This window comes from Ascidia mentula, chromosome 7 (genome assembly GCF_947561715.1).
Source record: "Ascidia mentula chromosome 7, kaAscMent1.1, whole genome shotgun sequence".
Lineage (NCBI taxonomy): Eukaryota > Metazoa > Chordata > Ascidiacea > Phlebobranchia > Ascidiidae > Ascidia > Ascidia mentula.
This window is the reverse complement of record NC_138572.1, coordinates 19,752,967-19,780,239: the sequence shown is the minus strand read 5'-3', so window position 1 is coordinate 19,780,239 and position 27,273 is coordinate 19,752,967. Positions and strand designations below refer to the sequence as shown.

The 27,273-nt window shown below is 37.0% G+C and overlaps 3 protein-coding genes and 3 non-coding genes across 7 annotated transcripts; 3 read left to right on the top strand and 3 right to left on the bottom strand.

Moving 5' to 3' along the window:
• Window positions 1-1,704: 1,704 nt before the first annotated feature.
• On the bottom strand, window positions 1,705-7,769 carry LOC145908445 (synaptotagmin-5-like). Of its 2 annotated transcripts, none has more exons than XM_082995726.1 (8): window positions 7,398-7,769; window positions 6,912-7,003; window positions 5,256-5,385; window positions 4,816-4,964; window positions 3,383-3,517; window positions 3,180-3,315; window positions 2,841-3,012; window positions 1,705-2,645 (listed from the first exon to the last, which is right to left on the bottom strand). In XM_082995726.1, the coding sequence occupies exons 1-8, from the start codon at window positions 7,708-7,710 to the stop codon at window positions 2,417-2,419; spliced, it is 1,356 nt and encodes a 451-aa protein (XP_082851852.1). In that variant the 5' UTR covers window positions 7,711-7,769; the 3' UTR covers window positions 1,705-2,416. The 2 variants fall into 2 exon arrangements, with proteins under 2 accessions (XP_082851852.1, XP_082851853.1); XM_082995727.1 differs by having other exon boundaries at window positions 6,912-7,000.
• A 3,845-nt stretch (window positions 7,770-11,614) lies between these two features.
• LOC145908425 (retinol dehydrogenase 13-like) lies at window positions 11,615-14,281 on the bottom strand. Its single transcript, XM_082995704.1, has 7 exons — window positions 13,901-14,281; window positions 13,608-13,744; window positions 13,277-13,382; window positions 12,993-13,155; window positions 12,571-12,734; window positions 12,235-12,316; window positions 11,615-12,065 (listed from the first exon to the last, which is right to left on the bottom strand). Exons 1-7 carry the CDS (start codon window positions 14,034-14,036, stop codon window positions 11,891-11,893), a joined length of 963 nt encoding a protein of 320 aa, XP_082851830.1. The 5' UTR covers window positions 14,037-14,281; the 3' UTR covers window positions 11,615-11,890.
• A 906-nt stretch (window positions 14,282-15,187) lies between these two features.
• On the bottom strand, window positions 15,188-21,049 carry LOC145908369 (cysteine sulfinic acid decarboxylase-like). Its single transcript, XM_082995631.1, has 13 exons — window positions 20,845-21,049; window positions 20,113-20,173; window positions 19,822-20,007; window positions 19,426-19,516; window positions 18,750-18,856; window positions 17,982-18,232; window positions 17,700-17,816; window positions 17,017-17,081; window positions 16,665-16,743; window positions 16,451-16,561; window positions 16,210-16,353; window positions 15,822-15,934; window positions 15,188-15,511 (listed from the first exon to the last, which is right to left on the bottom strand). Exons 1-13 carry the CDS (start codon window positions 20,908-20,910, stop codon window positions 15,361-15,363), a joined length of 1,542 nt encoding a protein of 513 aa, XP_082851757.1. The 5' UTR covers window positions 20,911-21,049; the 3' UTR covers window positions 15,188-15,360.
• Window positions 19,110-19,181, top strand: Trnaa-cgc (transfer RNA alanine (anticodon CGC)). The gene has a single exon. It is a non-coding gene; the product is annotated as a tRNA-Ala (tRNA).
• Window positions 21,050-21,185: 136 nt separating the features above from the next.
• Window positions 21,186-21,277, top strand: Trnay-gua (transfer RNA tyrosine (anticodon GUA)). Its single transcript is given in 2 exon segments — window positions 21,186-21,222; window positions 21,242-21,277. It is a non-coding gene; the product is annotated as a tRNA-Tyr (tRNA).
• Window positions 21,278-23,873: 2,596 nt separating this feature from the next.
• On the top strand, window positions 23,874-23,946 carry Trnam-cau (transfer RNA methionine (anticodon CAU)). Its single transcript has one exon. It is a non-coding gene; the product is annotated as a tRNA-Met (tRNA).
• Window positions 23,947-27,273: the final 3,327 nt, after the last annotated feature.

Below are 27,273 nucleotides of genomic sequence, written 5' to 3'. Positions count from 1 at the left end.
GCGCAGATATCGCGATTAGTGAACTTAATTACTACGTTGAATCCAGCACTATCTTCTTCCCACTTAAAAATGAGTGCAAATAAAGCATTTGAATCAATATTTTTCAATCCGTTTCATAAACAAAAAGATTAAAATGATTACTTAAGTTCCAAATCATCCTCAGCAACAATTTTTTTACAAAATTCGGAAGTTTGGCATTTCATGCACTATGACGTCACAAAACACGTGCATTAGTTTGTGGAATTTTTGGCATCGTATCAGGACACGTGCTCACCTATCACTTGTCCGGTCACAAAGGTCGTCTGTGAGTGTCTGCATTGTTGCGTCACAACGACACTTCCGCTTATTGGCCCGGGGACGAATTTTGCTTCTGTTTGAAACAAATCGATTTTCTTCGAAATTATTTCGCAAAAATGAGGTTAACAATTAAGAAGTGAAGATTGTGATGATTGTTTATGTTCCAGTAAATTGACCGACTCTTTATCGGTAAACTAACTGTGACGTAACATTGATGAGTAAACTAACTACGCATAACTGATGTTATCATCCTTTCCGTCGAAATAGTTAGGGGGTGGCGGCGAAACTTATATTGTGATTTCTCGGTTGAATAAATAGCTCCACAATTTTGTGTTCTTGAAACATGTTCAAGGTCGTTTCAAAGATTGCATGTTTCTTTGCACTACTCCAATCTTCACAATCATGACCTTGAGGAAATAAGACGCCACGTGGTCATATTTTACCTGTAGCGATGTTGAAAGCACTCGAATCAACGAGTTTGGAGAAACTTTTCATATGAATCAGATGCAGTCGGTTCAGTTTCCCATTCGTGAAAACAGATTAACCTTTATACGAAGTTTGCGGCTTTCCACCTCAAATTATCCTAGAACCATTCGCAACGAACAAGACGAGTTTTACAAACGTCAGACAAATATTCTTTGTATCAAGGAAACATTTTGTACACCCACGTGGTTGTGACGTGGACGCAGTTTGAAATTAAAAACAAATTTAAAATTAACTTGTGCATATTTCTCAAACCTCCTAATTCGAGCAAATCACTGAAAACTACCAATCAAGTTGGAGGAAATTCCCGCCAAAACCGCGAACTATTGATTCACAAGCTAGCATTGATTTTCCGCCAGCAACTCTTGATTGTGACAACATAATTACAGTCAACAGTTTGAAACAACGCAAGAATAAAAGTAATTGTGTTCAGTCGAATGAGATTTTCTGCGTAAATACGCGGTGACCTTTATTTTGACCTTGCGCGTCCAACTGTTAGGATTAGAGTATTTTTTTCCGATTAAAAGATCACTCCGCGAATTTGGTGATTATGAAAACAAGAGGTTTCGGAACGAGGCACTGTCGCTAAATGGTCGTCATGACAACACCGTTGTGAGAATGGAACTCATTATTAGAACATATTTATCAATTCCGTGAACGGTGTTTGATTCCAGGCGTGTTTAACAACGGAACGAAGAACTTCAGGTTTTCGACTGTTTTAGTCGTAAAACAAATCGTTCAACACTTCGTTGTTTTATGGCCTGCAGTAAAACGTTTAACGATTCAACTTTAAAAGTCACAATAACTGCTAACAATACAAAACACCGCCCTACAAATCACCTCTATTACGTCACAAAGCAACAAACATTTCCGCGCTAATCTTGCTGCTCTTTTATGAAATGACTAACATGGTTTTAAACTGAGTATATTGCATCACTATGACGTCATACTACATATTGTTTGCAGCAGACGCCGCGCGACAATGAAAATAATTGCGTCAAAGAAAGAAATAATTGCAATTCAGTTTCGCCAATAACAAAATATTGCACCTTGTTCAATAAGGTAACGAGCTTATAATTAATCTGTGACGTAATAATGGGTATAACACGTGAGAGAAACAGAACTTCCCAAACAATTTTGCGACTCCTTTCAATCGAATAAAATGTTCTGCGTGTTTGACCGAAAAACTTGTTTGGTTTCATTTGCGACCCCCCCGCAAATTTGTGAGACCGTCCCCCCAAGTTTGGGAAGCCCCCAAAATAAAACATTTGCAACGATAAATAATTCTCAAATACAATTTAAAATTCTTTTCCAGTTCCATATTAATATCACTAGGTGGCAGTAAGCAATCGGTTCAGTAATTGTTTCGTAATAATTGACCATTGCAATAAAACTAAATGCAACACGATGAAGTTCAGGGAAAAAATTTGCTAATTAGGAAAATAAGTCATGTTGAAAAAACAACAATGATATTTACGAGATGACGTCACAAGATGACGTATTGTTCTTTCGTAGTAAAATTGGAATAATGCAAGGTGTCCAAGCTGTAGTTCCGTTAATTTAAGTTTTACAAAATCCTAAAACCGCTCTTAGACTTTCTTTGCGAATGATCTCATTTAATATAAGGTTGATGACGTCAGGAATCCATTTGGGATGATGACGCAGGGTGATCATCATCAGCGACTCCTCCCTGCCCACTTGTGGTCGGTTGATCATGTTGTCCGGGAGTCGCTAGGTGGTGCCATCGAGCTTGTGGTTTGTTGCTCATGAGGTCCCTCCAGTGTTCAAACTCAGCTCCGCTTGAGTGCGGACCGATTTCCAAGCAGCCAATCGCCTCTTTGCGTTCCGCTCGGTTGATCTTTAGTCTGACGCAAAATATAAGATAGATTTTTAATTTTCTTCCTTCAAGATTTTTCACCAAGAATTCAAAACTAACGGAAATATTTTGCGAGGTCGGCGTTAAAATGACTGAGGATAAAAAAAATCACTGGAAAAGCTGTTTTGCTTTGAGGTGGTTGCTATGACAACAACTGCAATTATTTAATACAAAGTATTCTCACCCCGATTCGTGCACGACGTTGAACTGGATTTCAACCTGTGGTAGGACATCTAGTGGCACGGCGAAGTTGATAGCCTGGTTGTACGTTGGGTTGCAAGTGCGCCGCTTAGTGGATGTTTTCTTCTTTTTAAGAAGGTTCCCTTCGTGGTAAATGGACACCCGTATGTATGGATCTTGAAAGCACCCGGATGTCAATTTGGATTGAAACAAAATATTATTAGGGTGAATATTATACAAGATTTGAATCAATAACTTGGCACAAACTTTCCAACAATATAAATTATGTAAATGACGTGATTGGGTCAATAAAATGAATATCGTATCGGGGTAACTCCCTTACCGGGTGGCCGCCTTTCTCCATCGGATTCGATTTCGTTCAAATTTCTTGCTTTCAACAAAACTATCGTCAACTTTTCGGCGCTAGGGAGATACCCTATTCTGAGAAGCATGTCTCCACACTGCTGTTCGCTCCCAATCTAAAATCACCCGTGTTATACGTCATCCACAGATGAGGTCATAACAGGACAGGAGTTGTTACATCACCTTTTCGTGAGGTTCTAGTTGATAAATTTTTCTCCACAAATCCACTCTGGAATCTAAGTTGAACTCATCTAACCTTTGTACAACAGTCCCCGTGCATTCGTCTCGAGAAAACTGGTCGTAGTTGTAGAATTTTATCTAAAAAGGATTCCAATAAGTTTACAGACACTAAGCCAAAATGCTGCTGAGATGTCATGACAATTTTCATCCAAAAAACATAATCCGCACCTGCACCGTCTTCTCTCAAAAATATTGAATTAAATTAAAGAAAAATTATCCCCACCTGCACAGTCTTTTCTCAAAAATATTGAATTAAATTAAAGAAAAATTATCCCCACCTGCACGGTCTTCTCTCAAAAATATTGAATTAAATTAAAGAAAAATTATCCCCACCTGCACAGTCTTTTCTCAAAAATATTGAATTAAATTAAAGAAAAATTATCCCCACCTGCACAGTCTTTTCTCAAAAATATTGAATTAAATTAAAGAAAAATTATCCCCACCTGCACCGTCTTCTCTCAAAAATATTGAATTAAATTAAAGAAAAATTATCCCCACCTGCACAGTCTTTTCTCAAAAATATTGAATTAAATTAAAGAAAAATTATCCCCACCTGCACAGTCTTTTCTCAAAAATATTGAATTAAATTAAAGAAAAATTATCCCCACCTGCACAGTCTTTTCTCAAAAATATTGAATTAAATTAAAGAAAAATTATCCCCACCTGCACAGTCTTTTCTCAAAAATATTGAATTAAATTAAAGAAAAATTATCCCCACCTGCACAGTCTTTTCTCAAAAATATTGAATTAAATTAAAGAAAAATTATCCCCACCTGCACAGTCTTTTCTCAAAAATATTGAATTAAATTAAAGAAAAATTATCCCCACCTGCACGGTCTTCTCTCAAAAATATTGAATTAAATTAAAGAAAAATTATCCCCACCTGCACAGTCTTCTCTCAAAAATATTGAATTAAATTAAAGAAAAATTATCCCCACCTGCACAGTCTTTTCTCAAAAATATTGAATTAAATTAAAGAAAAATTATCCCCACCTGCACAGTCTTTTCTCAAAAATATTGAATTAAATTAAAGAAAAATTATCCCCACCTGCACAGTCTTTTCTCAAAAATATTGAATTAAATTAAAGAAAAATTATCCCCACCTGCACGGTCTTCTCTCAAAAATATTGAATTAAATTAAAGAAAAATTATCCCCACCTGCACAGTCTTTTCTCAAAAATATTGAATTAAATTAAAGAAAAATTATCCCCACCTGCACAGTCTTTTCTCAAAAATATTGAATTAAATTAAAGAAAAATTATCCCCACCTGCACCGTCTTCTCTCAAAAATATTGAATTAAATTAAAGAAAAATTATCCCCACCTGCAGTCTTTTTTCAAAAATATTGAAATAAAATTTAAAAAAAATATCCGCACCTGCACCGTCTTCTCTCGCAATTCATAAGGTTGAACTTCAAACGAAAAGTTTTCCTGGAACAGGGGATCTACCGAGTTTCGTAACTTGTGGCTTTCTTTAGAATGAGAACCAGGGAGAATGGACACCACGCAATATGGGTTGCTTAAATCTGGAGTTTAAGTACAAAATACTCCCAATGAAAGTTAAATAATTTCATCAATTTAAACAAATGTTCGAAACAAAGAGAGTGAAAACATGCAGAGGCCACAAACTACTTCCACGTTAACCCCAGTAATTTCTTGGAAATACATTTTCGAACCTGCCATCGTCGTTTGCGAAAAAAATGGAATAAGTTGCATAGCAACCAACCATGTCATTGATTCAATGGGATTTTTAAACAGGATTTTTTTGAACCAGTTTAATTGGAGATCAATTCTCATCCATGAAACAAATAACTCACGTGCTTGATCCTTTGGCTTGAGATACCGCGCCTGGTCGATGTAAACCCTTAGTATTGCGAACACGGGGTCGTACTCGACCGAAAAAAAAACTTGTGGAGGCCTCCTTCCGCTAGTGGGCGATCCTGGGTCCTGAAATGAATTATTTGTGACTTGAAACAAATTTTTCGCCATTGGAAAATAATCATGACGTTTATTTGACGTCATCGTGTCTGATTAAGGGAGTATTCAACAAAAAACACGTGACGTCATGTGCATGTCTTATATATTTCTACCACCTAAATATCAGTTTGCAAATTAATAAAATGTTCAATAATCGCAAGGTTTTTCGTGTGAACGAACGTGGGTTCCCACACAGTCTTAACAATAGTGGGAAGTGCCGAGGATTGTGGGAAACAAACCAGGATGTTACGCAACAACTGAAATATTCCATGAAGTTTCATGGGAACAGAGGAAATTTCATTGGTTCGGAACGATTTTATATTGTGATCATAAGACGAATATCACCAGCATTCATATTTCACATGGTGATCATAAGACGAATATCACCAGCAATCATATTTCACATGGTGATCATAAGACGAATATCACCAGGATTCATATTTCACATGGTGATCATAAGACGAATATCACCGGCATTCATATTTCACATGGTGATCATAAGACGAATATCACCAGGATTCATATTTCACATGGTGATCATAAGACGAATATCACCGGCATTCATATTTCACATGGTGATCATAAGACGAATATCACCAGGATTCATATTTCACATGGTGATCATAAGACGAATATCACCAGCATTCATATTTCACATGGTGATCATAAGACGAATATCACCGGCATTCATATTTCACATGGTGATCATAAGACGAATATCACCAGGATTCATATTTCACATGGTGATCATAAGACGAATATCACCGGCATTCATATTTCACATGGTGATCATAAGACGAATATCACCGGCATTCATATTTCACATGGTGATCATAAGACGAATATCACCAGCATTCATATTTCACATGGTGATCATAAGACGAATATCACCAGCATTCATATTTCACATGGTGATCATAAGACGAATATCACCAGCATTCATACTTCACATGGTGATCATAAGACAAATATCACCAGCATTCATATTTCACATGGTGATTATAGTGTTAAGAATGTGTTGTACATCCATGTTTAAGCAGCACGCAGTGTTTGTCCGAACAATTAATCTCGAGCCAACTCTACGCAGGAAGTCGACATAATTTGATTAATTGATCCTAAAGGGAAGTTAGAGCTGATTACATGCATTGCGGCAAAGTCGTTCTAGAACTAGTCGCTACCAAACCCCACAATGATGTGTTGTCTGCGAACTCACTTCAACATAATCAAAGTCAAACTGATTTCTTTCTTTCACTTTTAATAAAAAAGGCCGAAAGAAAAAATCTGATCACAGAAATTTTTCACTTAAGAAAAGTTTGCGACTGTGGATTAAACCTAGTTTACAAACTCTGGTTTTCGTTTAAGAAACCACTCGCGAAAATAAACGAATCCCATAAATTAGAAGCGCGTGGCAACCATTTATAAAACTCATTAAATCGTGCTAAAACAAATAACACAATAATGAGTGGATTGTGACATCACAAAGCGATTATTCTCACCTGATCAATGAATTCTGGAGAATACAAGCGCGGATCAATTGCTCCAGGGTCGATAGGTTTGTTCATCGAGATCAGTTGTTTACGTTCAGCTTCTGGAATAAAAGACAATCGATTGTGTTTGAAATAATGATCAAAGAAATATTGTTACAGATCACAAACGTTCGAATCTCAAATTCAGGCAGCGATTCCCAAAGTGGGTCCCGCGGAACCCTGGGTTTCCAGAACATAAAAGGTTCCAGAAGCTACTTCGAGTTCTGGGCATAAGTTAAAACATTCAATCGACAATGGGGGGAAACCCATGAAGTAAATTAAACGACGATTGGAAAATTTAGGGGAAATACATTTAGGTTGTTCCCCAGTGAACTTAAATAACCTTGCAATATTCCGTGGACAAGAAGGTTTAGGAAACAATGGTTAAGAATAAACTTCAACAATACCATTGTGACATCACACCTTATTTTAAATTTGTAATAATATGAATCTTACCACTCCCTTCATCAGCCTCATAACTTCGAGTGGGGGGGACCACAAATTCCTGTGACGCACTTAACTCTCGTGACGTCATTTGTTGCCCTGGTGCAGGAGCGCGAACAAATGTTGCCCCAGCATACGGGAATTTGGCTACGACCCCACTATGAGCTTTGTTTCCGTATTTTTTGAGAATTCTCGAACATCGATCGAAGTACGCTGCATCTCGTTGTCTCTTCTTTATGACGTAAACAATGAGCCACACAATCAAAGCGAAACTGATAATACAAACGATTGAAATTCCGGCAATCGCTCCACCGCTTAACGTCATTATGCTCTATGATGTCAACTACGCCATGACGTCACAATTAAGATCCCAACTCTTGCCGAAAACCTATGAAAATAAACTCAGTTTCTATATTTTCCTTGCGTTTATTACGTCACAGAAGCATCTTGTCGCGAACAATTGACAAAAAGACACAAGCGAGAGTGTTCTTTGTTTCAACTTCTAGAACTAACTGAGCTCACATGACGACCACACCCATCGCTTGCGCGGGAAGTAATAGATTGGAACTTCTCGTGTTCAACGAAGAATATTTGGGACGTTCAAAGCTTCCTTTACCATCGGCCGGTTACCAACACAATCCCCCCTCAAGTCGAATGTAAACATGTTGATACAAACATAATGATTAACAAATTGGTAACCACCATATGCTGACTTGTGAATATTCCACAATCTAAATTGTACCAAAAATCTTCTCACTATCTCGAACATATCGTGAATATTACGTCACACACCTTTAAATTGTCGATAAATCAATAGATTCCTACATAAAGTCGTATTGGATTGAATGTTTTTCAAGAATTATGGATATTTTGTCGCGACGAAACACGGATGTGTGTCACGTGATGATCACACGCTTAACTCAAAATTAAGCAAAGTTGGAATCGAAAAAGATTTGGAATAACAAATGACCTCCACCACAAAGATTTTAAAGTAATTAAAATACAAATAAGAAATCCACAACAATTATTAACTTGTCACTCTTGCCTGTGGCTCACTGACACATGTCACCCTCGCCTGTGGCTCACTGACACGTGTCACCCTCACCTGTGGCTCACTGACAAGTGTCACCCTCACCTGTGGCTTACTGACACGTGTCACCCTCACCTGTGGCACACTGAGCAGCGAATCAACCAGAATTTTAACGAGCAATGAATATTAAAACATATCGACTGATGATGTCACGCAGCATTGATACGCCATCAAGAAATCTTTACCTCCCCGACAATTTTCCATTAGATGGTGTTATGCGCTGGTTACAAACCAAACAAAGGTTAGCGTTTCTCTAAGAAACTAAATAAAAACGAACGTTTGAAAAGAAATCAAATCTTTTTTTTTTGCACCAAACATCTGTTAAATACGAAATAAGTAAAGTTGTTCACCAAATTTGTATAAAACATAACTAAGAATAAAAAAAAAAGCTTTAAACCGCAAATTGAACCAAGTCCAATTAGCGAAACAAGCTGCTCAAAATGCATTAGTATCATCACAAGCCCTGTTTCGAAAATCAATAACAAGCCTTTGTGACTCTTAGATCGCCATTATACCTTATCTATGATGTCACAGAAGAAAATATTACCTTCATCTCATTGTAAAAAATCGTGCTGTAAAGTTTTAAAACAATCTTTTCATGAGTTTATGTCAGCGAGAAAAAAAGGAAATAATAATCCATTGTTTAATCACAGACGAAACGCCGGAAATAATATTTTAAATGTCATCAAAACATAACTGATGTTTTGAATGTTACTAAATTCAGAAAAGAAACATGTTTGATATGGAAATTGTGTAATATCACGACTGACACTATCAGTTCGAACGTGATACAACATTTTCATGCCTACTGTTTGCACCCGGCACGTCAACAAAAGTTCGTGCAAAGAAATAAACCAACTAACACAGAAAATTGCTGATTCTTTTTGTGGAATGTGGTTTACAACACAAAACGTATGACTTAACAAAATAAGAAGAACAGGAAGTTTGTTTAGGTGTAGTTTTTCACTGAAGAAAACCGACATTACAACATATATTCTGACTAACGCACAAACAACTAACACAGCAACAACTAACACAGCACTACACGCAACAACTAACACAGCAACCACGCAACAATTAACACAGCAACAACTAACACAGCACTACGCAACAACTAACACAGCAACAACTTACAACTCTATGGCACAGCTATAACTAACACAGCAACAACTAACACAGCACTACGCAACAACTAACACAGCAACAACTTACAACTCTATGGCACAGCTATAACCAACAGAGCAATAACTGTCAAAACACAACGGTCCATTTCAACAAGCATTTTAAATCGGCAATATCTTTAACAAAACTAATAAAAACACAGTCCATTTCAACAAGCTTTTTTCTCAATTCTCTCTCTGTGCTTCACATATAACAGTTGGAAGAAACAAACAGGATAAGTTTCAAACTTTCCTACAGCAAACTAGCAAAATTAAGTTGAATAAATGTAGTCCACTGATGATTCACAATAATCCCTATGTTACACATTTGCCGATCTATGAGAAGCTACAAAGTTGGTTGCTGAATAAACCTACAAGTTAGCCTCAACTCTTTGCCATCTGTTCAGTCTTCACTCATATCCGTGCGCTACATGGAGTTCCCCAATCTAAGCGCGTTAATTCGTGTGAAGTTAGGAGTGGGCAGGAAGCATTGAATGCTACAGCAGCAAATGTAGTGTGACCTCACAATGCCGGATACTACTTTGTTTTTTTTACGCGCCTGTTACGTCACAAAGGCTGTTTTAATCTTACAATGCATGAGTTTCTTTGAGTTTAAATGTAAATATAGTGTTGTTTTACATTTAAACTTTTAGCCGTGTGTTAGAAGTAGGTGACGTCAAACCCGAAACAGCTTGAAATATTCTATGGAAGTTCAAAATCACCGCCACGAACATCCCTTGAGCAGATTCGAAGACATTGTGTATTTATATTTAGAAAGTTGCTATGCTGATATCGAATTATTAGATTATTTTCCTCCACGACAAGACAGAAACAATTCTAAGCGTTTTCAACAAATCGCGGCCAACATATCTCTCTGGGCAATTTGTTTGCTTGTAATTAGAAATTTGGTTGCGACTGTTGAAATACAGAACTAACTAACCTTTTAGACAATTTGTTTACGAAAAAACACCGATACCTCGAACCAAATTCTATTGCGTATAATTATCATTCCCTTGGTAGGTTTGTTTCAAAATAGCTTCATTGGAAATTAAATTGAAAATTTTGTGCTCATTCAAATGTTTCTGTTTGCCGCCATAAAGGTGGTTCCCCGTCAAGGTAGGCCCTGGGAAAATAAATGACATCACATAAATCTCTAGCGTCATCTATTGGTCGAAAACTCATGCATAAACGGGAACTGGCAAGGCTTCCCAATAAAATGTTTTGCGAACTTTTGTGTTTGGCAGTCGTCTAGTTCTCGATATTTCTTGAATATCCATCTCTGGGGGTGGGTGAAGTAATATTGTGATTTGTGAGACAATTGGTGGTGTACTCTTTGCAACCCGTTAAAAAGTGTTTTCAGATTATTAAAGAAGAATACCTCGGTTAATCCGGATTTAAGACCGACAAATTCCTCAAAATTATTTGGGCGAAGTTTCCGGTTGTTCCGATATCTTTTATTTCAAGCCGAACGCTGCGCAGTTAGCAGGACTTAGAAATCGTCATGTTTGAGGTGCTACAAATCTGCACAACTAAATTCAACACAAACTGCCTTTGTCTTGTACGTAATGCCAGCGTAGGTAACGTAATATGGATTAACATCAGTAAAGACTTCATGCGGGTGAAAAATATGAACGGGATTCTCTACCAGAATATCCTCGGTTCGAATCCCCTTGCGGAAATTATTGTGATCTAAGTTAAAAATACGTCGCCTGGAAAGAATAAAATGGTTGCGGTTTTCCTCAAACGAAACTTTGAGGAAACCAAGAATTCAGAAGTTGTGAAAAAGCAAGAGGGATTTTGTCGCATTCTGCGTGTTTGTGGCCAAAGTTCCAACAACATTCCCTACACCAGCGAGATAAACTAGAACACACTGCGCCAAATCGTTTATTCCTCCAACCTCGTCCAAATTAGGCGAAGATCCGGACTAACCAAGGTTTACTGTACGTAAGCTGACAAGTTAATTGGGCGGGAAGTTAAATTGTTTATTTCAACACTAAAAAACAAACAAATGCATATTTCAATCCAACATACACAAGGCAGAAGAACATACAAAGATTACTCACGAAATTAAAAACTCTCATGTTTTATGCAAAGAATCAGCAAAAAACATAGTTTTTCACCAATGTTTGAGGTAATTTTCTTCCATTGTAAGTCACACAAACTGAGGTATTAAAAAATAGTAATCGCAACAATTAAAAATAGCTTTACAAAATCACGTGAAGGCGAAAATACAGAAATATGAAATATTTCAAATGTCATTTTAGAGCAGTAACTTTTATACTAAAATCCCATAGTTTTTTTGCTTCTTCTTCATTCTCTGCACTTTCCCAAAGCTCTTTATTTTGGCAATCTTGGAAGAACTTCCCACTATTTGCAAGGACATCTTCAAGGGCACAGTACAGAATGGTCTGAGCTCCATATACAACTGGTCTGTGGGATAGAAAGTGAAATGAGCAACATTCTTTTAACATGAAAAAACAAATGAAATTCTTCTATTACAGTTTCCACATGAATTTAATCCATTATTTCATGCCTAAGTAGATTCGACAACGCCTCCCGACTACCCAACATTAGTTTTGGTGGTTACATGAGGGCCTACCTTCTAATCAGTTTCAGAAACAGCCAGTTAATTTGGCCGAAATAGTATGGCATGTCTTTTTCTATTTCTGTTTCCAAAACACCTTCAAACAAAACAACCATCAATTGTTGCCAAACAAGTATTTAAGACTTGTGTTTAGAATCAACACTCCCTTAATTAAATGGATTACATGTGAAAGAGTACAGCAAAAAAAAGTTAGTTTAATATAAAAAGTTCATGAAAACGCCCATCATACTTTAGGTCTTAACATAGCTTGTAGTTAAGTGAGGAAATCGTTTCCAGCAACCAACTTTAATTTTTCCTTTTCTAAAAAGCTTTTGGAATCAAATTTTCAACCTGGATTCACGGAATACGCTGTAATATTGTCGTTTTGGTGACGTTTGTTGAACTCAGTAGTTGAGAGAATAATAGCAAGCTTGCTTGTGGCATACATCTGGTAAGTGTCAATAATTCCTGTCGCCTCTTTCATCACAAAGTCATAATCAATTCTGGAAACAGCTCTGCAACATTCACAACATATTTTACCCACAAAATAGATGTGCTTCTGCAATATTCTGCAAATGCTTGTAACTATTTTACTGAAAGTTTAGAGGTTTTCATAGCATGGCCCATAACACTTGCATCGGTGGACCAACAACTATTCCCTGTGGATTCTTGTGTAATTTTTGTTGTTGGTCCTGGAGGGATGTACAGACCCTCAGTTGAGTAACAACATATTCTAACAAAAAACACAGACTTTCAGTAATTTATAAACGTACTTGTACATTTCTGAGGTTAAATTGATGACACGAACAGGCCTGCTTGATGATTGTTGTTTCATTTTATCCAAAAGTAGATTTGTAAGTAGAAAATGTCCGAGATGGTTTATGGTGAAAATTGGACTGTAGCCATGTGGTGTCAAACCACGAAAACCTAAAACTCCTGAATCAAATCATCACTTTAATTTAAAATGTAAAGAAACAAAACAGAATATCACAATTCCAACTATTTAAAGAACTGCAAGATATATCATATATAATGTTTATTGTATTTGGGTTATTACCAGCATTGTTTACAAGGATGTCCAAATAGGGTTCCAGGTTTGAAAATTTTTTAACAAATGTTCGAACAGACTCGAAGTCAGCGAGATCCAAAAGCATAGAACGCACCTAAAAATAACTTGTGTTTGTGAAAACTGACATTGAAATAAGTGGAACATTCCGTTGGATTACTGCTATAGGATAATTTTTAAACCAGAAATATACATCAGGCTGTGTGCAATAATTATAAGGGTTAGAAATATTAAAAATGTTATTCATGTTTTAGTTCCATACGATTTCAATCAAATTGCACAAAAAAACTTCTACTGTGATAAATGCATGAATAAAACTTACATTTTTATTCCCTGTAATTTGAACAATTTCATCCACAACTTCTTTTGATTTTTTCATATTTCTTGATGCAATCACAACATTTGCTCCCATTTTAGCAAATTCAATTGCTGTGGATTTTCCAACACCAGCATTCCCTCCTTCAATCCAATATTTGAAATGAAAAGTTATGCTTGAAATATTGTGGTTTAACAAGGGTATATGCCAGTATTCTGGCAGTTATAAATAAAATCTCACTTTCATTGAGTAATACTCGATCAAATACAAATATAGCCACAAGATTACACATAACTCACCAGTTATTAACACTGTTTTTCCATCCATATCTTTTCGACAATTGCACATAGTACCACGCTTAATATACATTTGCCAATAATATGCAACAGCAATGACCGCGGAGCACATTACAATTCGCTTTCCAGTAATTTCCATTTTAATTCCTACTAAAATATAAACTGTCTAAAAATCTATGGTTCCTTCTGCATAAATATTGCTACTTTGTAACAAATCCACCAACACAACAAATCTGAAAAAACAAACTGCATCGCATACAAAAAAAACTTTACTTATATTCTGGCAATTTCGTGATGCAATGGGCACGAAATTATGTTCAACGATTCAAAATCTACGTCACCAGTGATGATGTAACAGTTCGCGGTTGCTGGCAATAAACAACTTATTTGCATTCGTGGTTGGTTTTGTCAGTAAATATACGAAAATAGAGATAGCCTCGATGACGTAACATCAAGCTTTACGTCATCATAATCAGATTGTTGATACGCAATTTCAACCAAACACAAGTAAATTATGACGTCACATAGCGTCTCTCGTCGTGGTTGATTGATCTTGGTTCTCTGGAAGCATGACGTATTTGAGTTGATGCCTGTAACACGTGCGATTGCTACAGGCGAATCAACTTGCTAATAATTTTCACCCCACAAAAAAGTTTGTGTAACATTTAAAGGGTCGCGAATCGATGTTGCTTTGTTAGCCTCCTTGTAGAAGACCCGACATTCCCTACACACTAATGTATGTGCATTGAGAAACTAAAATGTGACTGTGAAGTCATTTCTGCAGATTAGGTTGTAGGGGGCGCAAAACCTTTGCGAAATAACTCCATTAGTTTCATTGCTATCATTTTTCACTGTACATATACTTCACTCTTCACCTAGTTTTAATTTGTTGCAAATATTGAATGGTGATGCATGCAATGGAGTTAATAATATTATCAGTTTTGTGTTTTCTGCTATATTTATTGGAGGCAAAATCTGTTAATAGTTGTGAATTTGGTAATTACAAGATGTGAAATTAATTAGAAACCACTCGGTTGATCAGTAGACTGTTGTGTCATAATTGATTCACTAATAATGATGGCGGGAAGCAAAAATGATGTTTTTTGAGCAAGAATAATTGTAGAATGAACGATTTCAATGAAGAAAACACTGAAATGCGTGACGTCATACACCGCAGCGATGAAACTGCCAGAAACGTTATTAAAACTGACGTTATTAATTTCTGTTGCCCTAACTTACATGATTCATAGAAAAATACGCGAACATTATTTACGATTTGTTTTTATTCTTTCGGATTACAGACATTCTTTCGCATAAAATTGACATGATGCTATCACAAATCACGAGCGGATGAAGTTGTCATAAATCACGAGCGCATGAAGTTGTCACATATCACGAACGGATGAAGTTGTCACAAATCACGAGCGGATGATGTTGTCACAAATCACGAACGGATGAAGTTATCACAAATCACGAGCGGATCGTTCTATTTCATGAAGAAGAAAGTCGATATCCTGGTGTTCAACGTTCCCACTTGCGATTGTCATCCTTATAAAGGTCGGGGTTTGTGGCAGGTTTGTGTAACCAACCAACACCAAACCTTCCAACTGCATTCTGTTAGGTTAAATACGTTGTATGTTAAATTGGGAATTACATGTAGAAGTGGTTACGTCATGTCATGCAAGGGTTAATGTGATGTAGTAATATAAGTGGTTACTTCATGTCATGCATGGGTTAATGCTGTGATGTAGTAATAGAATTGGTTACGTCATGTCATGCATGGGTTAATGTGATGTAGTAATAGAAGTGGTTACGTCATATCATGCATGGGTTAATGTGACGTAGTAATAGAAGTGGTTACGTCATGTCATGCATGGGTAAATACGAGAAATGAACGCAATCATCCATCAAATCAAAGTTTTACCTTTTTTTAATGATCGGGGTAATTTTCCCCAAATCATTAAAGAATTTTTCATCTTCTTTTCTGCCGCGCATGCTTGGGGGGATGTACCAGAAGGGGACGTTTGTGAATTCCAACTAAAAGCAACATTTGTTCGTTTTATAACTCTTCGGTTCAACTTCGTGAAACGATATTTACGTTTTCGCTTCCATAGTGGAAAGTGAATCAAATAATAAATTACGGTGGAAAATATTAAGTGACGTCACCAACAAGAAAACCACAAGACAAGCAATGATGCATGACAGACACATGTCACGGTTCAGTGAAACTATAGAAATGTTACGTGTAGTTTTATAGGTTTTGCGTAAATTCTATTGAAAAAAAACAGGCCGAAAAAAATTGTTGCCAAAACCTTGGGAATGACGAGTCGGAAATGCGGATTCTTCTTCACACATTCGATGAGATAATGGGCATTGTCCATCGCTTTGTCTATTTGTTCCTCAAACCCTTTGTCTCCTCTCCCTTTCCACATCAACCAAAGTTTGAAGGCGTCACACTTTGAACAAAAACAACTTGGTGTTTACGCCACCTTGCGGTTCAATCATGTTGGTTTTGTAGTTTGGGAATAAGTGGTCGTTGCCATGGAAACTTACCCTCCGTCCGCAGGATACAAGACTCCGACCAACGTCATATGATGTATCGTAAGGCTTGTCATCTTGGAAGAGATATGGAACATTCAATGAATGACTTCTTAACAGCGAACCCTACAACGGACACGAATATGACATCACAATAGACAGTGACATCATAATAGACCGTGTATTCAGGTGTTTTTACTATTTGTTGATGTCGGATAGAAATTTTTACCTTTTCTTTGAGAAGAAGAAGTGAAGTTTGGATGGGAGCTCCCATCAGTTTATGCGGGTTCCACGCAAACGAATCCGACCTTGAAATAAAATACACTTGTTTCAAGGTCATGTGGTTACATGCATTTGAACACTGTTGGAAATGAAACGCGGTCTTTTGGATTTTGTTGAAGAATTCCGCTGTAAGTCTTGCATAGAAATATCGTTCCTAAGTTTTCCTATTTCAAAATTGAACAATTTCTTTTTTTTTGTGGAAAGAATTTGGTTTAGATTCCAAACTTTAAGTAAAAAAAATGTTCAACATAATCAAGAACGTTTTATGTAAAACGTAATCTTAACGTTTGTAAACCTACTTGTCTGCATTCTTACAGAGATGTTTGTGTTTTTCTGAAAGTAAAACACTTCCACCCCAAGCTCCCTGGATTAAAAATGTTGTAATTTAACTACAATTAAAATCGGGTTTAACGATATTGTGACGTCACCAACGTACATCAGTATGCAACCATATATTGTGACGTCACCAACGTAAATCAATGTACAATCATATATTGTGACGTCACCAACTTACATTAATATGCAACCATATATTGCGACATCACTAACTTACATCAATGTACAATCATATATTGTGACGTCACCAACTTACATTAATATGCAACCATATATTGCGACATCACTAACTTACATCAATGTACAATCATATATTGTGACGTCACCAACTTACATTAATATGCAACCATATATTGCGACATCACTAACTTACATCAATGTACAATCATATATTGTGACGTCACCAACTTACATTAATATGCAACCATATATTGTGACGTCACCAACTTACATTAATATGCAACCATATATTGCGACATCACTAACTTACATCAATGTACAATCATATATTGTGACGTCACCAACTTACATCAGTATGCAACCATATATTGCGACATCACTAACTTACATCAATATGCAACCATATATTGTGACGTCACTAACTTACATAAATATGCAACCATATACAGTGACGTCACCAACTTACATCAATATGCAACCATATATTGTGACGTCGGCAGATCTCTGATATTTTCCCAAAATCATCAAAAGCTCCCAAAACGGTCGTCCCCGCAGTCGCTGTTACGAAGAAAGGGACTTTTCCCTAAAAAAAAAATTAAATATTTGTTTTACTGTTCGTGACGTAGATGGTTCCGCACCAATTCACACGTTCGGCAAATATTGTTATATGATTTTCGCGAGTCGGTTATGGCAAGAATTGGTTGAAATAGCAGGTTTTCAAACAGCGTTTGGAGAGTTTCGCACAAACCTGCTTTGTTGCGTCAACAATTGCTCTCTCCAGCTCTTCCGGGATCATTTTCCCACGCTCGTCACACTTGACTGACTCACAGTTACCTTCACCGAACCCGAGCAAAGCCGAATTTTTTTTCGCTGAATAATGAGATTGTTCGGAACAGAAGTTGACGAGGGGGGGTAGAGAAGAAATCCCAGATTCCTTGCTGTCCGGGAAACGTCGGATGCGAGCAACGTTCATTGCGAGCATGTTCGAGTATGAGCCGCCTGTATATATACGACACAAGGTGACCTTGTATTTTCCCGCTACACTTTAGCACAGGGGCGGGCAACATACGGCACGCGGGCCGGATCAGACCCGCGACGGGATTTTGAGCGGCCCGCAGACTGTTTCCTGTCTTACATAATATAGGTGGATAAATACGCGATTACTGTATCGATTCAAGAATCCGGCCCGCCAAGTACTTCATTTACCCATATCAGGCCCGCCGACTGCAGAAGTTGCCCGCGCTACACTTAGCACCTGATAGTTGGCTGGGAAGCAATTGATTATACGTAAGAGGGAGATGCTCGGTACGGGCTGTGCATGTTCACGTCGGGGTCACTATTAAAGCGATGTGGTCTTTATTACAGGACCGTGTCCTGTGTAATTACGCAAATTCTAGGACACGTAGCACAAAATGAGAGAACGCAAGGAGGAAGGCAAAATATCCGCTACTTTACACTCACGTGACTAAATGACATCACAAGGTCATTAATAACTGGGAATGAGAGCAAGTCTAACCTGGGTTGAAAGTGCCTTCGCCGTCATTGTAGCCAACGAACCCCTTCATGTGGTCGATCACCTGTTTCTCTATCACAATCAAGGATGGCGCGGTTTCATACGTATGTCTGCATTAAAACCAGCTTTTATCAAAATATTTTCATGTGATGATTTTTCGTGGTGAATTCAGTTGTGTTTTTGTTTGTTCTCCAAAAAAAATTACTTGACTACCACCGAAAAACCAACTACTGTGTCTGTGCCTCTAGGATTTAAATTCTCAACAACATGGAGTGTTTTGAGTCTGATTATGTGACAGTGGAGTACCTCTTACACGATCAAAGCATCATTATTTGATCTAATTAATCGGTGGTAAAATTGTACGGGGATGTAGCTCAGTGGTAGAGCGCACGCTTCGCATGTGTGAGGCCCCGGGTTCAATCCCCGGCATCTCCAATTTTGCAAAATCCACGTAAATTTGTGACGTCATAATGGTGGAACAAACAGCTTTATGCGTCAGCAGGTTAGGTTTTACTGGTTGCTTTACATTATTGACAGTCATCTGCAAAAGGCCCTACCCCAATAGGTAACCTTAGACAGCGGTAACAGCAGACAATACTTTTCCTGATCTTGGTGGCTCAGATATTTGATCAAATACTTGGGTCATGGCCCCTCGCTCGCTACAGTCAGTATCCCTCACCCATTCGTATTAAGAGCATCTGTTATAAAGTTTCCAGCTAAACCAACAGTGTCAAGTCCTCCATATAGTTGGTTGAAGAATCGAGGATGTCCTAAAAGTAATTTTCCAAATTAACAAAACTATTTTATTCGTTTTAGATAAGTTCGTGACGTCATACATTCTTGACAAACAAACAGGTTTGTGCGTGACGTACATCACATGACAGTAAATTCATTCAGCGTGAAATGCATGCAATGAAGAAAGTTTAAACCCTTTGTTGCTCAGCTAATTCCTGGTCCCATCGTTAAACAAAGCTATAATAAACATGTAAGTGTGGAAATATATGGGGAAACACCCAAGGTAGCCAGATTAACCGCAGGCAATTATCCACTGCCTCTATCTAATACATATACTAACCAGTTAAAACGCTCGTATCGAAAACTTTCTGGCACAATTCCAAAAGTTTTTCGTTCGATACGCCCGCTGGGCGGAGCTCGAGGTCCAGCTGTTCAGTTAGTTCTTGTGGTGTAAAGAACGTCAGGACTGGATTGTTTCTGTCTCTTGAAGGTTTCACCACACGTGTCATACACATGTCGAATACATCTGGAACGTTTATAATATTGCTTCTAATGGATTCAAGGACAATTAAATTTCATATTTTTAAAATTCATCTGTTCAACGCAAACGAGGGGTTTGTAAATTGGAAACCTTTTAAAAACTTGTCCTCCTCTGATTGTTTGGTTTCAACAGAGCTCGCCATTCTTACAACCTGCGCAACAAAAATATTAGAAACTCTGAAGGGTTTGGTTATAATTCTGATGACGCCAAAATTATTTGAGACGTTTTGGCTTTTTATTGCAATGACGATGGCAAAGTTAAGGCCGAAAGTTCTGCTTAATTTAAACATGTCATTTTTTTCTGCAGTTCTATGGACCAGACTCCTTAATCTTTGAATAATTACGCGGTTGGTCAAAAGTAGCCATACAAAAACGCGTTATCACAAATATGGTTACTCAACATTAGTTTTTTTGGTCAAAATCTTGTTTGTTTTGCGTAGTTCCTTAAATATTTGACTAACAGCATCGGTATTGCAAGGAACTGCTATACACCGAGCGGATAGTGTAAATGCGTTTACGTCATCACAAAAAGTTAAAACCGCCAACGTCACCAAACCTCACATATCTGATCTAGCAACGTTATGTAAATCAATCACCACTAAAACCTTGAATGCAAAACTAGGTAAAACACTGAGTGACCAAGTTATTTGATCAGTTTATCCCTGAGTTTCCAATACCTCAAGTTAAAGGGTGCTGACATTGAAACCTGTTTGACCTTGAGAAGTTCTAGTTTGGTACTGGGCAAGATTGGGCAATTTTAATATAAGTAAGATCACAAACATACTACAAGTTTGGTAACAAACACTATTAAAACCTATATTACCTTGACGACTTGTTGTACTTTTGCAAAAGTTTTTGTACAATCTTGATGAAACAGCCTGGAAAGCATCACTCAAAACTGCTGCTTCAAGTAACTGTGCTGACTGCGCATTCTGAGCTAATATTTACTCTGCACTGTTAAGTTAGCATATTTAGAGACTACAGCAATATTTTACAGCTGGTCCAACGCATGGATGCCTGAATGAATGTTTTTGCTAAACTTCTGATTAGTTATCTAATCACTTGTCCGAAACGACAAGCGAAAAAGGAAAAAGACAATTTCAACTCAAACCAAAACAACAGGCAACCGCTTTATGAGACCGTTTTGTTGGCGTTTTGTAGCATCCTTCGATAGCTCAGTTGGTAGAGCGGTGGACTGTAGTGGTGAAAACGCCTCAGAAATCCATAGGTCACTGGTTCGAATCCGGTTCGAAGGACATTTTAGTTTTTATTGGCAATGATTTTAACGCGTCTTTCAGGTTCCATACGAGAAAATTATGTTCCATGGAAGATTTTTTTCGGAAATTACATGAAATTGTGAATGGTATGGCGCTTATTACGATAAAACCCAGTTTTCAAAGCAACTCAAATGATATAGCCTATAATAATTAAGCTGCATGGTTTGCTGGTATATCTTGCAGGGGTTAAATGCTGTATTTTCACACTTCTTGAAAACAACTTGATCGGTTTTAATTTCTTCAACCAAGAATTAAATTCACACCGCAATAATATCGGCCAAACAAAGTAAATTTATTTGCTTAAATTTATTGAGAAGACGAGAATTTTGTAGGTCGGAATGATTTTAGCTTCTAGGTTATCATCAACTTTATTCTGGTCAACAGACAAACTTGAGTCAACAGACAAACTTGAGTCAACAGACAAACCACAAGTACGCGTACCACCGATTGGGAAACTGCCTTACAGACAATTAAAGCTTATTAATAAATTTCCTCATCCCCGCAACAGACCTCCCCAATAAATTGACACGATCCTTCTCCCAATCGCTTTACTTGAAACTTCGTTTAATACGGAACAGACTAGACCCCATCCTTGAGGCAGCCTTGTCTCAGACCGTAAAATTTTTAAAAAATAACAAATAAAAAGACCCCACAGAAATTTTATCCTTTAAAATATTATGTAGTGTAATTCTCCCCCTTTGGTATGCTCTCACTTCACATAATTTAAGAAATCCTGCGTAATTCTCCCTCTTTAATATGCGTTCTCTTCTAAATTATCTAGTTATGTTTGTGCTTTGCTCCATCTGTTTTTGCGCTAGCTTCTTGGGTTATATAAATTTTACATGTGTTACCTCCTTTTTTTGCGCTAGCTTCCTCTGTTTTTGACATTCCTTTGTTGGTTTTTCTTGAGTTATCTACTGTAAATATTGTAAGAGACCTATCCTTTATTAGCGCTAGTTTCCTATGTTTTTTGACACATTTTTTGTTACGCACCGGGCATCTTTTAAATGCCCTAATAAATAAAACAATAAATAAATTTCGCAACCCTTTGTCCCCAAATCCTTTTCGCTTGCGACCTGTGTTGTTTTCCGAGTTCGTGGCCGCATGGTTGTGACGCCCGAATAAAATAAAGTTAATAAATTTACTCACTTATTTAAGAAATCTCACCCGGTACAAAAACACAATTGTTTATTTTTCTCCTGTAAATTCAACTTTCAGGTCTGTTTGTGTTTTTTTGTGACCAGCAGTGGCCAACTGTGACAGACTTTCGCAGTCCAACCGATGATCCTGATAAGACAACAAGGTTGAAATCCAAAAGACTGTTATCTGATTGTATTTGTGGAAGAAGTCAGAAAGCAGGGCAATCTTAGAAAAGATAATTACTGTGATTGTGCGACAAAGAAGTTACAAAGAATAGCGCACGTAGAAAAAGACGTATGCTATAAAAACGCAATGGAGATAACTCGCGAGAGCGCCAGAGAGACGGGATATAAATGTAAAAGAGTAGAAAACGATTAGGAAAGCTTAAACAAAATAATCAAATTTTTCGAATTATGTCAAGCCGAATTGTGTAAACCATATTTACTCGATGGCAAACAGCGGCTTAACTTCAGTTCGCGACCCACTTTTAATGCAAGTTTTATTGTGCGACCCACAATGAGATATGACCAAACGAATAAAAAACAATTATAATGCAATAATTTCGTGATCTAATGGAAAAATGTAACATTTAGAAATGCTTCGCGACCCACTAATGGGTCGCGACCCACTGGTTGGGAAGCACTGTCTTAATAAACTATCGTTTCACTTTGAAATTACTACAGATTTCTCAAACAATTGTGATTGTAGGGCACTTCTTTGCTTTTAACATTTTCATGCGGCTTGAGGACGACTATAACAATCGAGTAAATACTAGTGATGCACCGAAACAGCTATTTTTATATTCGGCCGAATAAACCGAAACTAATTTTGGTATCCATCTCTTTAAACGCAATAAATTGAAACAAAACATATAGGCTACTGGATTAGATCTTATATCCTATCATACAGCCTTTTTTGGCGCTTGAAGAATATAACCTCGTCTTCTGTACCAACTGCCTAAAGTTGATTTTTATCATTTCTGTGAAAGTCAACAAATGAAACGAACACATTCGTACAGTTTAAACAATGATTTTAACCTTTTTTAAACTTTGCGTATCAGCGTTTAGATGCAATAAAAAAGTTTCGGTTTCTGCCGAATTTTGCTGAAATATTCGGCCGAAACCGAATAATTGCGAAAACCTTAGTTTCGGCCGAATAAATTCGGCAAACCAAACTTTCGGTGCATCCCTAGTAAATACTTAAAAGATGAGGCTTTTATTTTATATACCTAAAAATGAATGGATCAGTTTTTTACGAGACTCATATATTGTCAATGCTCATACGTTTGTTAACAACCAGTCAGCGAAGACCATTTAAATTCCAAGAATCCAAAAATGTTAAACTGTTTAGAAATCCAACAACCGTATTCAAAAAAACTAAACATAATGTCTTTTACATTGCAATATATACGTCAAACAAACATCAAATCGTTGTAGCCTCGATGGCGCAGTAGGCAGCGCGTGAGTCTCATAATCTCAAGGTCGTGAGTTCGATCCTCACTCGGGGCACGCTTTTTAGACAAAAATAGATGTTGGAAACATTGGAGAAAAAAAGTCACATTCTTTTTTAGAACTGAAAACCTTGGTTAGTTGACTCTTCAACTTTCAAAACACATTTTTCTTATTTTTAACTATAAAAGTTTCTAAATGGACCAGCTGGAAAGCCGTAACAAAGGGCAAAAGAGCCACATGTGGTTTCCTAATCATCAGTTATCGTTCTTTGACCAAAATATTGTTTCACCTTCTGTTGAAACCTTACCCTGATGTAATTTGCATAACACTAGCCCCCATCATATGTTTGGGTAAATTAGCAGAAATAAGAAATAATAAAAAATATTTTAGTTAGCATTTGATTTCATTAAAAAAAACTTTGGCATTTGTATAATTTGTAAACAGTTACACAGATAGCTTGGCGGTTCAATAAATACAATTTATTTATCTAAAAACGTTTGTTCTAACGCACATGAACGGTTTTATTACCATTTCACCATAGGCTAAATATAATGTTGTTGTCAGGCATATTATATTTTATTAGTCTGTTCTTCTGGCACATTAAAACGTAACAACAAAAAAACAGACTATTAAAATATATCATCATAAATTTGTAGATTGTAAAATGTGACATCAATCCACAACAAGATATTTTACATGAGGCAGGATCTGTTTTCACTAAAGACTATAATGTTTAAACTCAACATAAGAACATAAAAACAAAAAACTATTTAATTCAAATTTCAAAGGTATGCATAAACACAATAACAAATTTCAATTGTTTGTAAATATAGTTTTTCTTTTAATTGTGACATCAACAGAATCATTGTCATGGTCTTCAGTTAATTGTCTTAACCTTCTTTCTTCACGCTTTATTAAAACACTGTCTTGGTCATTGGCTTGGTCAACACCTTTCTTCAGCCACCATTCACATTTGTATCCAACATAACCCGCTGTAATCGTTACAGGCAGTAAAACGATTGGTGCATATGTTCGCAAGAATGCCATAGCAACTGGCAACATTTTGAAGGTTGTTTGTTTTACAATCTGCTAAAATATGTTCAAAAAAAGTATATAAAATTTTTGAGTGCATGTAAACATCAGTTGCATTGTCGATAATACCTAATACGTTGCACATTCGCAAAATATTTATTTTGGAAGATTTTTACAACTTAATAGATAACCTTTAGGGCACCTGACTCGATAACCTTTATGGTTTTTGTCGGTGCCCATGCCATTTCATTTCCTTGCATATTGTTCTTTGCGTAGTTGTGTTTTGCGCAAAATAAACATGATTTGATTAACAGAACGGGCACAAGCAAATACAAGCTATATTAACTGCATGCTGCAAGTTTCTCCCGCATTGTAAACAGATCGCATTCAGGCGATGGAAAACATTTTAATTTCAGCAACAAAGATAAGTTTAGACATTATCCTAACACAATTTAACACATTGGCCACAAAACTACTAACTATCAATTTAAAAATCTAAAGAAACTTCCAATTTATCCCAGTTGTTTGCAACACCACTGTCATTCACCACCGTCGTTTCGTCGAAATGGAAACTGGTTAAGACCGAAATTATTTCACGCATGAGTGAACACGGCTTCAAACAATTGTGTTCACACAAATTAAGCATTAACTCATGACAAAAACCAAAAATGAGTTGTAATAAGAAACATTTCAATCAGCAAGGTGTCCGAAATTTACAAAACAATATCTATACTTTAAAATTGCAATTTTTGAAAACCTAAAAAGTTTATCGCAACGTAATGGGTTTGACTGCGGTCAAGTTCTGTGAATCCCAGCATTTGCGTATTTATGGCGCTGCATTAGTGATGTGTTGCGCCGGATCCGGGTACCCGGACCCGGCCGGATATTGACCAATTTTCAATACCCGGACCCGGCCGAATAATACACATAATTTTACCGGATAGTTGGGAAAGCATTTTTGTCCTAAAAGCGGACAAACATTTCGCAAATTACTCGTTTTTAGGACCCAGTCTGTGATACTCGCCGACTTACGATTTTTCTGTTGTTTGTTATTAAGGTTTTTCGTGACGTGTTATACCATATTAATAAATACCCACGTTTATTTGTTCCACTCATGACAGGCTAACCTTAACATAGCATTCTGTTTGGCAATCAAACATTTTTGCCATAATACACGAATCGGTGTTAACAAACTGCCGGATCCAAATTATCCGGCCGGATTTGATGAATAACTATCCGGATCCGGCCGGACCGGATAATTTGGAACTGGGAACATCACTACGCTGCATACAAGTGCCAATTTAATAATGTTCCGGGCCATGGATTTTTTTACTCATGCGTGAAATAATTTCGGTCTTAACCAATTCCATTTCGCCGAAATGACGGTGGTTGTTTGCACCCAAGTTGCGTAAGAAAATGACTCAGCTGTAACGATAATATGACTCATCAATATATGTTAGCAAGAAAATGCACTAAAAACTACTAAAATGTTTGTAATAATTAACAAACATGGTAGATTCTTGTTAATCCAGATTTGATTGAAACCACAAATTCACCTGGTTTAAAGTCATGAATTGTACGAAGTCGTTTACGTTTTACCGTTGTGTGAAATCGATAAAAACTCCCTCAATTGAACTTGGCTAAATAAAATATTGGTTGTTAAATGTTATAGCACGGATTAAGCATTTTATCTGCACTTAAATTAACTTGATTGTTCCCAATAATTAATGAGACGTAACAATGGTCAATATTGTACATGCGCTAACAGAACGTGTTGCATTTCTTTTCACAATAAGTTACGAATACTGCGAGCAACACAGTTTCTGCGGGAAAGAATTGATTTGTGTCAGTGCATTGGTAAGTTGTATTTATAGCTTTGGCTTGATTAAATACTTGATTGCGCCATACTTTGGTAGCGCATGTAAACTGTGTTATATATTGCACTTCACAAACTGGATATACGTGTTAGGTGTGTAGGTGGTCCTTTTTTGAAACTTGTGCCGGTTCCCCAATAGTCGGTGAGAGTTTGTTACGACTGTTTACGTCATGTACTGACACGAATTTGTTCGTGTAGAAATTGTACTCAAGTGCCTGTCTTCGTTCATTACAGAAAAATTCCATCAAACCTTTCTAATACTGAAGGCAGTTAAGTCTAAACCGGGGCGCCTTCATGGAACGTTCATTGGTGATCGAATCATGGAAAGCCGAACTCTACACTCGAATAAAAGATTACGAATAATTTGTACCTCCAGTTTCGTACGAATTAGGAGAAGTTTTACATTAACCGAGTTCTACCATTGATAAAATGCATTGACTTATTGTTACAACGTTCAAAGTAACAACTGTGTAGAC

What these genes read in the sequence shown, in the direction of transcription:
- LOC145908445 (XM_082995726.1), bottom strand. Translation starts at nt 7,710, where the DNA reads ATGACGTTAAGCGGTGGAGCGATTGCCGGAATTTCAATCGTTTGTATT. An exon ending in TGAGGCTGATGAAGGGAGTG is followed by an intron (nt 7,004 to 7,397) that starts GTAAGATTCATA and finishes CTTTTATTCCAG; the next exon opens with AAGCTGAACGTAAACAACTG. An exon ending in AACTAGAACCTCACGAAAAG is followed by an intron (nt 3,316 to 3,382) that starts GTGATGTAACAA and finishes GGGTGATTTTAG; the next exon opens with ATTGGGAGCGAACAGCAGTG.
- LOC145908425 (XM_082995704.1), bottom strand. Translation starts at nt 14,036, where the DNA reads ATGGAAATTACTGGAAAGCGAATTGTAATGTGCTCCGCGGTCATTGCT. An exon ending in AAAAACAGTGTTAATAACTG is followed by an intron (nt 13,745 to 13,900) that starts GTGAGTTATGTG and finishes ATTGGATTGAAG; the next exon opens with GAGGGAATGCTGGTGTTGGA. An exon ending in TTTCTGAAACTGATTAGAAG is followed by an intron (nt 12,066 to 12,234) that starts GTAGGCCCTCAT and finishes TCTATCCCACAG; the next exon opens with ACCAGTTGTATATGGAGCTC.
- LOC145908369 (XM_082995631.1), bottom strand. Translation starts at nt 20,910, where the DNA reads ATGCTTTCCAGGCTGTTTCATCAAGATTGTACAAAAACTTTTGCAAAA. An exon ending in GATGCTCTTAATACGAATGG is followed by an intron (nt 18,857 to 19,425) that starts GTGAGGGATACT and finishes GTTTTAATGCAG; the next exon opens with ACATACGTATGAAACCGCGC. An exon ending in TCCGACTCGTCATTCCCAAG is followed by an intron (nt 15,935 to 16,209) that starts GTTTTGGCAACA and finishes TGTTGCTTTTAG; the next exon opens with TTGGAATTCACAAACGTCCC.